Source organism: Nerophis ophidion, linkage group LG28 (genome assembly GCF_033978795.1).
Source record: "Nerophis ophidion isolate RoL-2023_Sa linkage group LG28, RoL_Noph_v1.0, whole genome shotgun sequence".
Lineage (NCBI taxonomy): Eukaryota > Metazoa > Chordata > Actinopteri > Syngnathiformes > Syngnathidae > Nerophis > Nerophis ophidion.
The window spans coordinates 9886412-9898171 of NC_084638.1; the positions used below are offsets into that span (position 1 = coordinate 9886412).

At 40.5% G+C, this 11760-nt stretch overlaps 1 protein-coding gene across 1 annotated transcript in view; it reads right to left on the minus strand.

Moving 5' to 3' along the window:
- Nucleotides 1-376: 376 nt before the first annotated feature.
- Nucleotides 377-11760, minus strand: part of carmil3 (capping protein regulator and myosin 1 linker 3) — a 253752-nt gene continuing 242368 nt past the window's right edge. Inside the window, exon 40 of the mRNA XM_061890406.1 lies at nt 377-881. Coding sequence (XP_061746390.1) covers nt 841-881 — 41 coding nt within the window. The 3' untranslated portion in view covers nt 377-840. The remainder of the gene's footprint in view (nt 882-11760) is intronic.

Consider the following 11760-nt stretch of genomic DNA (forward strand, 5'->3'; position numbering starts at 1 on the left):
CAGATGAGGTGGTTCGGGAGGCCAAGGACACGTTGGGAAGAATATGTCATCCGGCTGGTCTGGGAACGCCTCGGGATCCCCCTGTGAGGAGCTGGATGAAGTGGCTGGGGAGGGGGAAGTCTGGGCTTCTCTGCTTAGGCTGCTACCCCCGCGACCCGACCTCGGATAAGCAGAAAAAAATGGATAGATGGATGGATGGACAATCCGCAACCTTGTGGACAAAGCAAGGTCCATAAAGAAATGGATGACCGAGTCTGGTGTGGATGAACTTGACTGGCCTGCACAGAGTCCTGACCTGAACACCTGTGGAATGGACTAGAAAGGAGAACGATTGACATTTTTAGGGAAATCTTGCAAATAAAGGGCATTGAAAATATTTGTGTAAAGTCATTTTTATTTATTGTCTTTCACTGAAGCATTTAAAAAAAAAAAATAGAATCACTTTCCTGGTAAAATCCCGTTCAAGCCACAAAGGAGAAGGACAACGACACGTTGAGCACCATGAAGCGTACAAGTGATCCAATGGTGTGCATCCCCGTTAGAATAAATACAGTACGAACCTTTTGAGCAGATTGTCAGGAAACCGCAGGCAGGGTGCAAAAAAGGTGGACACATTTAAGCTTGGGTGGCAGCAAACACTGGACACACTGGGACTGTGGGGAAGGTGCTTTTTGAAATGGTAATCACTCGAAAAACCAAACAGAAAACGAATCCTTACATTGATCTAAAAAGTGTCAAGAATAAAAAATACTCCAGGGCGTCGGTCCGGTCCGGTCCGGTCCGTGCCTACCCTCGGTTTTCCAGTCTCGTTTCCCATGCAAACCTGGTCCGGGTTCAACGTCATGAAGCGTCTTTGTGGCCCAGGTGAGGACTTTCATAGCCTAAAGAAGCAAACACATTGTCGGTGAAAAATGATTGACTTCTTTTATAGAATTTCAGTGGTCGATACAGATGCATTTCTGCGATTCGCGATATTTATCCGATACTACGATAAGAAAAAAACAGAACCTTTTTAATGTATATTAAATTAAAAAGACTTAAAGGGGAACATTATCAGCAGACCTATGCAAGCGTCAATATATACCTTGATGGTGCAGAAAAAAGACCATCTATTTTTTTAACCGATTTCCGAACTCTAAATTGGTGAATTTTGGCGAATTAAACGCCTTTCCGTTTATCGCTCTTTTTACGATGACGTAAGAATGTGACGTCGCCGAGGTAATACAGCCGCCGTTTTCATTTTCAACACATTGTAGACATTGGGTCTCAGCTCTGTTATTTTCAGTTTTTTCGACTATTTTTTGGAACTTTGGAGACATCATGCCTCGCCGGTGTGTTGTCGGAGGGTTTAACAACACTAACAGGGAGGGATTCAAGTTGCACCACTGGCCCGAAGATGCCAAAGTGTCTGCCGCCAGACCCCCATTGAATGTGCCAGAGTGTCTCCACATTTTATTGGCGATGCTAAGACAGACATGGCACAGAGATGTATGGATAACCTGCAGACGCATTTGCAACTATAAAGTCAACGAATTCACAGAAAGTGAGTTTTGTTGATGTTGACTGCCAGCTAATCGATGCTAACATGCTATTTACCGGCGGTGCTAAAGCAGATATGGCACAGAGATGTATGGATAACCTGCAGATGCATTTGCAACCATAAAGTCAACGAAATCACAAAGGTGAGTTTTGTTGATGTTGACTTATGTGCTAATCAGACATATTTGGTTGCGGCGTGACTGCCAGCTAATCGATGCTGACATGCTACGCTAATCGACGCTAACATGCTATTTACCAGCGGTGCTAAAGCAGACATGGTACAGAGATGTATGGATAACCTGCAGATACATTTGCAACTATAAAGTCAACGAATTCACAGAAAGTGAGTTTTGTTGATGTTGACTGCCAGCTAATCGATGCTAACATGCTATTTACCGGCGGTGCTAAAGCAGACATGGCACAGAGATGTATGGATAACCTGCAGATGCATTTGCAACGATAAATTCAACGAAATCACAAAGGTGAGTTTTGTTGATGTTGACTTATGTGCTATACAGACATATTTGGTTGCGGCGTGACTGCCAGCTAATCGATGCTAACATGCTACGCTAATCGACGCTAACATGCTATTTACCGGCGGTGCTAAATCAGATATGGTACAGAGATGTATGGATAACCTGCAGACGCATTTGCAACTATAAAGTCAACAAATTCACCAAGGTGAGTTTTGTTGATGTTGACTGCCAGCTAATCGATGCTAACATGCTATTTACCAGCAGTGCTAAGGCAGACATGGCACAGAGATGTATGGATAACCTGCAGATGCATTTGCAACGATAATTTCAACGAAATCACAAAAGGTGAGTTTTGTTGATGTTGACTTATGTGCTAATCAGACATATTTGGTTGCGGCGTGACTGCCAGCTAATCGATGCTGACATGCTACGCTAATCGACGCTAACATGCTATTTACCAGCGGTGCTAAAGCAGACATGGTACAGAGATGTATGGATAACCTGCAGATACATTTGCAACTATAAAGTCAACGAATTCACAGAAAGTGAGTTTTGTTGATGTTGACTGCCAGCTAATCGATGCTAACATGCTATTTACCAGCAGTGCTAAGGCAGACATGGCACAGAGATGTATGGATAACCTGCAGATGCATTTGCAACGATAATTTTAACGAAATCACAAAAGGTGAGTTTTGTTGATGTTGACTTATGTGCTAATCAGACATATTTGGTTGCGGCGTGACTGCCAGCTAATCGATGCTAACATGCTACGCTAATCGACGCTAACATGCTATTTACCGGCGGTGCTAAATCAGATATGGTACAGAGATGTATGGATAACCTGCAGACGCATTTGCAACTATAAAGTCAACAAATTCACCAAGGTGAGTTTTGTTGATGTTGACTGCCAGCTAATCGATGCTAACATGCTATTTACCAGCAGTGCTAAGGCAGACATGGCACAGAGATGTATGGATAACCTGCAGATGCATTTGCAACGATAATTTCAACGAAATCACAAAAGGTGAGTTTTGTTGATGTTGACTTATGTGCTAATCAGACATATTTGGTTGCGGCGGAACTGCCAGCTAATCGATGCTAACATGCTACGCTAATCGACGTTAACATGCTATTTACCAGCGGTGCTAAAGCAGACATGGCACAGAGATGTATGGATAACCTGCAGATGCATTTGCAACTATAAAGTCAACGAATTCACAGAAAGTGAGTTTTGTTGATGTTGACTGCCAGCTAATCGATGCTAACATGCTATTTACCGGCGGTGCTAAAGCAGACATGGCACAGAGATGTATGGATAACCTGCAGATGCATTTGCAACGATAAATTCAACGAAATCACAAAGGTGAGTTTTGTTGATGTTTACTTGTGTGCTAATCAGACATATTTGGTTGCGGCGTGACTGCCAGCTAATCGATGCTAACATGCTACGCTAATCGACGCTAACATGATATTTACCAGCGGTGCTAAATCGGATATGGTACAGAGATGTATGGATAACCTGCAGATGCATTTGCAACTATAAAGTCAACAAATTCACAGAAGGTGAGTTTTGTTGATGTTGACTGCCAGCTAATCGATGCTAACACGCTATTTACCGGCGGTGCTAAAGCAGACATGGCACAGAGATGTATGGATAACCTGCAGATGCATTTGCAAAGATAAATTCAACGAAATCACAAAGGTGAGTTTTGTTGATGTTGACTTATGTGCTAATCAGACATATTTGGTTGCGGCGTGACTGCCAGCTAATCGATGCTAACATGCTATGCTAATCGACGCTAACATGCTATTTACCAGCGGTGCTAAAGCAGACATGGCACAGAGATGTATGGATAACCTGCAGATGCATTTGCAACTATAAAGTCAACGAATTCACAAAGGTGAGTTTTGTTGATGTTGACTGCCAGCTAATCGATGCTAACATGCTACGCTAACCGATGCTAACATGCTATTTACCGGCGGTGCTAAAGCAGACATGGCACAGAGATGTATGGATAACCTGCAGATGCATTTGCAAAGATAAATTCAACGAAATCACAAAGGATGAGTTTTGTTGATGTTGACTTATGTGCTAATCAGACATATTTCGTTGCGGCGTGACAGCTAGCTAATCGATGCTAACATGCTATGCTAATCGACGCTAACATGCTATTTACCGGCGGTGCTAAAGCAGACATGGCACAGAGATGTATGGATAACCTGCAGATGCATTTGCAACTATATTACGTTTCCTTCCACCCACATTTAATGCGGAACAAACACTTACTAATCGAAAGATTTAAGTTGCTAAAGTGTCACAAGATGCGAAAGTCCTGATCGTTTGGTCCGCACATTTTACCGGCGATGCTAACGCAGCTATTCGGCCATGCTATGGCTATGAATATCGTCAATAGCTTCAGTTTCTTCTTCAATACTTTCATACTCCAACCATCCGTTTCAATACATGCGTAATCTGTTGAATCGCTTAAACCGCTGAAATCCGAGTCTGAATCCGAGCTAATGTCGCTATATCTTGCTGTGCTATTCCCATTGTTTGTTTACATTGGCAGCACTGTATGACGTCACAGGGAAATTGGACAGTCGCATCGCAAATAGCGAAAATGAAGCACTTTAAAGCTTTTTATTAGGGATATTCGGGGACCGGTAAAATTTGGAAAAAAACTTCAAAATATACAACAAGCCACTGGGAACTGATTTTTATTGTTTTTAACCCTTTTGAAATTGTGATAATGTTCCCCTTTAAAGGAAAGGTTGTGCTACACCTGTCCTGTATGTACTAGTATTGTGTTGAATTTGTACACCTGGCAGACATCACATTTAGTTCCCCTTAAAACTTCACCTGTTGCACAATGAGATGTAAACATAGGATAAAATGTACATTTTGGTAACTTTCTGTCTGTAAAATAGATCTTTTTAAGAGCATTTCTGTAATCTAGTAACAGCATTTCATGATTAAGATCAATAAATTAACATTTTAAATACATTTAAATAGAATAAGCACACTTTATAGTCATAAAGACCTGGAAATAACACTATGTGCAATGTTTTTTTTCGAGTTTATATTAGATTAAAACTGGCATAAGCACCTTAGAGGAAACCTTGTGCCACACCTGTCCTGCACAGTACAATATAGCCATCGTCATGCAATGCGTTCTGCTGAAAATAATGGAAAGCGCCACTTTACATAGCAACTGAAGCTGTGGTCCAAGTTGTAGTTGCTACAAAACCCGTTTTAAGATACCGTATTTCCTTGAGTTGCCGCCGGGTACATAGTATGCGCCTGCCTAGAATTATTGCCGGGTCAAACTCGTTTTGTAAAATAATTAGCGCATGCTTAGCATTACCGCCGGCTCAGGATTAATGGGTCAAACTCGTTTCGGAAAATATTATTTTTATTAGCGCATGTCTAGAATTTCCGCCGGGTCAAACTCGTTTCGCCAAATAATTAGCATATGCCTAGAATTTCCACCGGTTCAAACTCGTCACGTCACGAGTGACACTTCATCTGTTATTTTCAAAATGGAGGAGGCTGATTTCAATCATTTGAAATCCCATAAAGTCCATCCATCCATTTTTTACCGCTTATTCCCTTTTTGGGTCGCAGGCGCCTATCTCAGCTACAATCAGGCGGAAGGCGGGGTACACCCTGGACAAGTCGCTACCTTATCGCAGGGCCAACACAGATAGACAGACAACATTCACACTCACACACTAGGGCCAATTTAGTGTTGCCAATCAACCTATCCCCAGGTGCATGTCTTTGGAAGTGGGAGGAAGCCCACGCATTCACGGGGAGAACATGCAAACTCCACACAGAAAGATCCCGAGCCTGGATTTGAACCCAGGACTGCAGGACCTTCGTATTGTGAGGCAGACGCACTACCCCCTCTGCCACCGTGAAGCCCGGGTCAAAATAGTTTCGCAAAATATTATTTTTATTAGCGTATGTCTAGAATTTCCACAGGGTCAAACTCGTCACGTCACGAGTGACACTTCACCTGTCATCATTTTCAAAATGGAGGAGGCTGACTACAATCATTTGAAATCGCATAAAGGGAAGAAGATTAAGAGGTACTCAGTAGGATTTAAGGTCCAAGCTATTGAATATGCTAAAAAGAACAGTAAGCAGCTATGTTTTATTAATATACCGTAGCTGCATGTGTCAAATATGAGTCATTAAATGACTCCCGCCTCCTGGTGGTAGAGGGCGCTAGTGATCCTTCTTGCGACTACTCGGCGGCAGAAGAAGTGACAACAAGCAGCAAGAGTGAGCAGCGATCTTTTTTTTTTTCCTCTCGCTTGCACTTTTAACATGGAGGATTACATATCTAAAATAAAACAGTTTTCTAAACTGGACTTTCAATCGAAGCAGGAGGTAATAAAGGAAGATCTCCATGGAGACAGAGAGACTTTTAAAACTGAAGAAAGATAAGGAAGACTTCTATAAACAAGTTATCGATGCTTTTGATCAGAAGGAGCTGCGCATGGACTTCATTTATAAGTTAAGGTAAGACCACAACGTTTTTTTTTTCATGATGGTATCCTTACATCACACTCAAATTTTTAAGCACAGGCGTAAATTTACCGCATGCCTTTGGTAAGTAACGGCGTGAGAAGAGGTTTTAAAATAATTAGCGCATGCTTGCTTTTACCGCATGCCTTTGGTAAGTGACGGAGTGAGAAGAGGTTTTAAATTAATCAACGCCCCGGCGGCAATTCAAGGAAATACGGTATTCATCAACAAACTTGTCACGTTTCATGTGTCAGGTAAACAAATGGGGCCATGGAGGAATAAAAGTGTGATTGTGGCAAACTTTCCCGTCACTTCTGTTTATTTAGTAGGAAACGCAAGCTGACACGGCGGGACTCGGGATTCTTTAATAACAGCTTTTTACGACATTTATTTATTTATTTTTTCATCCGGGACACGTGGACTATTATTCACGTTGCGAAAGACGCGAGCCGACTGGATGGAGTCCCCCGCAGACCAGGGAAGTGCACTTCCAGATGGCCCGCCGAGATAATTTGCAGTCGTTTTTGGCGGGTGATTAGTGGCCCTTGAAATATGTCGCCGAGCGGTTTTTCATCAGCGCGGCAGCATAAAAAACAAAAATAAAGTGACGGCGACTCAGTGAGCCGTGCCCGCCAATTACCGCGGCAACGGAACTCTGCATCTAAAAGCGGTCTGGCGCACTTAAAGCTAAAACGGGAGGAAAGACTTGTGGAAAAAAAAAGAAAAAGAACACCTTTTTTTAATGCCAACTGCAAAGCGAAGTATTTCGATACTTTGATACTTTTCTAAATAAAGAGTACCACAAAAAATGGCGTTGTTGTCTTTATTTGTACAAAAAACATTAAAGCTGCAAGCAGCGTTGGTCGGGTCCGCCTTTGGCTGCTGCCCCCGAGACCCACGGCCGGATAAGCGTTAGAAGACGCCTTGGAGCCACTATTTAGAGAATCTAATGCATTGTGAAAGTAATTCAGTTGTTGTATTGAAGTGAAAATATCAAACTTCCTGTTGATTTTTGCTAAAGTATGTTAATTATTAAAATGTAGGTCTAAGTGAGACCTACATAGTGTTTTTTGTTTCATGTCTCTCTGACATTCCTAACGGAAGTTACAAGCAGTTTTGTCTGTGTTTTCTTCCTAGGAGCAGTTTGTCCGTGTTGTATTCCTAGGGGGGCGGTGGAGCGCAATTTTGACTTTTGAGGTTAGGTTTTTTCATCAGATCGCAATTTTTGCCAGACCTGATGTGTGTGTCAAGTTTGGTGAGTTTAGAAGCATTTTAAGGGGGTCAAATAACAGCTCAAAGAGGCAAAAATGACATTTTTTAGGAGACTTTGCACAGGGGTTCTTTGAAGGCGCGTAAAATCAAAACCTGAGAACTTATCAAAACTCTGTTCTATACTTTTAATCAGATGGGTTCAAACTCTCTCCTTGAAGCCAAAACAACAAACGCACTCAGAAGAGATAATGTTTGAAGAAAGGTGACCGGTTTTTACAAAACTTTTGTTTTGAAGGGGGGATTGCAAACTTCCTGTTGATTTTTGTTGGGGGTTGTCAATCTATGAAATGTAGGTCTAAGCGAGACCTACATAGAGGTTTTTGTTTCATGTCTCTCAGACATTCTTACCGGAAGTTACAAGCAGTTTTTTCAGTGTTTTCTTCCTAGGAGCATTTTTTTCAGTGTTTTATTAAAAAATAGCGCTAGAGCGCAATTCTGAGTTTTGGGGTTTGGTTTTTTCATTAGATTGCAATATTCGCCAGTCCTTATGTGTGCGCCAAGTTTGGTGACTTTTGAAGCATTTTAAAGGGGTCAAATTACAGCGCAAAGAGGCAAAAATTGGCCCATGGCAAAGGACTCCACAGGACCCTATTGAAACTGCTATGTTTTATTATTATTCCTCACCTACGCGCTGTAATTTGACCCCCTTAACATGCTTCAAAACTCACCAAATTTGACACACACGTCGGTATAGCAAACCTTCCCAACATATTAAGCAACCAATCCCCCAAAATGAAGATTGCGCTCTCGCGCCCCCTAGGAAAAAATTACAGACAAAACTGCATGTAACTTCTGTTAGGAATGTCATAGCGACATGAAACAAAAGCTCCTATGTAGGTCTGACTTAGACCCAATTTTCATACACTCACTTCTTTCAGCAAAAATCTACAGGAAGTTGTCAAAAACCCCTTCAAAATAAAATTTTCGCAAAAAATAAAATTTTTGGCTGTTTGCGCTGTAATTTGACCCCTTTAAAATGCTTCAAAAGTCACCAAACTTGGCGCACACATCAGGACTGGCGAATAATGCGATCTAATGAAAAAAAAACAAACCCCAAAACTCAAAATTGCGCTCTAGCGCTATTTTTGAATAAAACACTGAAAAAACTGCTCCTAGGAAGAAAACACAGACAAAACTGCTTGTAACTTCCGGTAAGAATGTCGGAAAGACATGAAACAAAAACCTTTATGTAATCAACAGGAAGTTTGCAATCCCCCTCTTCAAAACAAAAGTTTTGTAAAAACCGGTCACCTTTCTTCAAACATTATCTCCTCTGAGTGCGTTTGTTGTTTTGGCTTCAAACTCGCACAGGAAAGAGATTGAACCCTTCTGATTAAAAGTATAGAACAGAGTTTTGATAAGTTCTCGGGTTTTGATTTTACGCGCCTTCAAAGAACCCCTGTGCAAAGTCTCCTAAAAAATGTCATTTTTGCCTCTTTGAGCTGTTATTTGACCCCCTTAAAATGCTTCTAAACTCACCAAACTTGACACACACATCAGGTCTGGCAAAAATTGCGATCTGATGAAAAAACCTAACCTCAAAACTCAAAATTGCGCTCTACCGCCCCCCTAGGAATAAAACACGGACAAACTGCTCCTAGGAAGAAAACACAGACAAAACTGCTTGTAACTTCCGGTAGGAATGTCAGAGAGACATGAAACAAAAAACACTATGTAGGTCTTACTTAGACCTACATTTTAATAATTAACATACTTTAGCAAAAATCAACAGGAAGTTTGATATTTTCACTTCAATACAACAACTGCATTACTTTCACAATGCATTAGATTCTCAAAATAGTGGCTCCAAGGCGTCTTGTAACGCTTATCCGGCCGTGGGTCTCGGGGGCAGCAGCCAAAGCGGACCCGACCGACGCTGCTTGCAGCTTTAATTGTTATTTAGTCCTTAAATAAAATAGTGAACTAGACAACTTGTCTTTGAGTAGTAAGTAAACAAAGACTCCTAATTAGTCTAATTGGTAACATACTGTGTCATTTATACACCTATTATTTTGTCAACATTATAAAGGACAAACTGTGAAAAAAATATTATTAATCTACTTGTTCATTTACTGTTAATATCTGCTAATTTTCTATTTTAACATGTTCTATCTACACTTCTGTTAAAATGTAATAATTACTTATTCTTCTCTTCTTTGATACTTGACATTAGTTTTTGATGATACCACACATTTAGGTGTCGATCTGATACCAAGTAGTTACAGGACCATGCAATAAAATATAACAACTAATAACCAATATGGTTAACAAATACTGATATAAAGGGTAGGTGTCGCGCTGTTTTGTTTAAACATGTTCTGTCTACACTTCTGTTAAAATCTAATAACCACTTATTCGTCTGTTCTTTGATACTTGACATTAGTTTTGGATGATACCACACATTTAGGTATCGATCCGATACCAAGTAGTTACAGGATCATACATTGGTCATATTCAAAGTCCTCATGTACTGAGTTTATAAAAATAATATACATTTTTATGTTGTGATGCTAAAAAATATAATCGTATCGACTCGATACGCTCCTGTACTTGGTATCATTACAGTGGATGTAAGGTGTAGATCCGCCCATTTGTTTACATTGTATCGCCGGTGAGCTATTGTGTCCTCCGACGGTGTGTAGTGAAGCGTGTTTAGCTACTCCTCGTCCTCCAGTGATAATGTTACTTGCAAGAAAATTACTTTATTTAAACCACCTCCTCCTGAGTGCGTTCCAGTGTTATAACTTCACTTTTATCTTTACTTTTTACACCAAAATGCGCCTGTTCTCCATTTTCTGTCCACACACTGTGTCTGCATGTAAGTACTCGGTGTGCGTGTGCTGCCGAACATGCTCCTCTGTTTGTAAAAAACAGCAACGTAACGACACCCAGGAACCGTTTTTTTAAAAAGTATAGTATAGTATAGTACCATTTTTGATTAATTAGTACCGCAATTTTATACAAGTACCAGTATACTGTACAACCCTAATTCTAAATCATAAAAAATGGCAAGTACGAGGTGGCTAACAGGAGTATACTATTCCGGCCCTCGGGAAAAAAAAAATCGCCAACAATACTCCATTGATGACCTGAAAATTAACAACGCAGTAACTAGCTTATGCTGCTATATTGACATGATGAGCTGCTACATCACCTCAGAGTTGGTAAAAGTACATTTTAGATTATAAATCATGTTGCCCACCTGGATAGTAGAAGGTTGTGGACATAAACTAACATTCGACTTCGACATTCGACTTTTTTTTACCTGCATGATGAATACAATTAATACTCCATCCAAACGGGAAGATATAAACATCCCGTCAGTCCGTATCCCAGTGGGATCAGAAGTCGTACAGTAAGTGATTGTTTTATTATGTTCGTAGTTTGTTTATCTTGTTTAGCACTGCAACATGATGCTAAAGACCTGTTCAGGACTCATCTTTTAAAACTTGGAAGTCGTCCTCATTATATTCAGGCTCAAAAATGGAAGGTCCAATATCATAATTTGTCCCAAAGTAGTTGTTTTATACATGTTGCAAATTGACAACAGGAAGTTTACAAATAAATGTGTTGGAAATGGCGATTATGATTAATTTTCCATCCAAACGGGAAGATATAAACATCCCAACAGTCGGCATCTCAATGAGAGCAGACATTGTACAGTAAGTGATTGTTTTATTATGTTCATATTTTGTTTTACATGTATAGCACTTAGCCATATTGCTACATGATGCTTTTGTAGTTCACTAAAACTGGATCTGTTTAGCACTCATCTTTTAAAACTTGGAACTCATCCTCGTTATATTCAGGCTCAAAAATATAGGGTCCGAGATCATCATTTGTCCCAAAGTAGTCATTTTATCCATGTTGCAAATTGAAAACAGGAAGTGAACAAACAAATATATTGGACATGACGATTAGGATAAATTCTCAATCCAA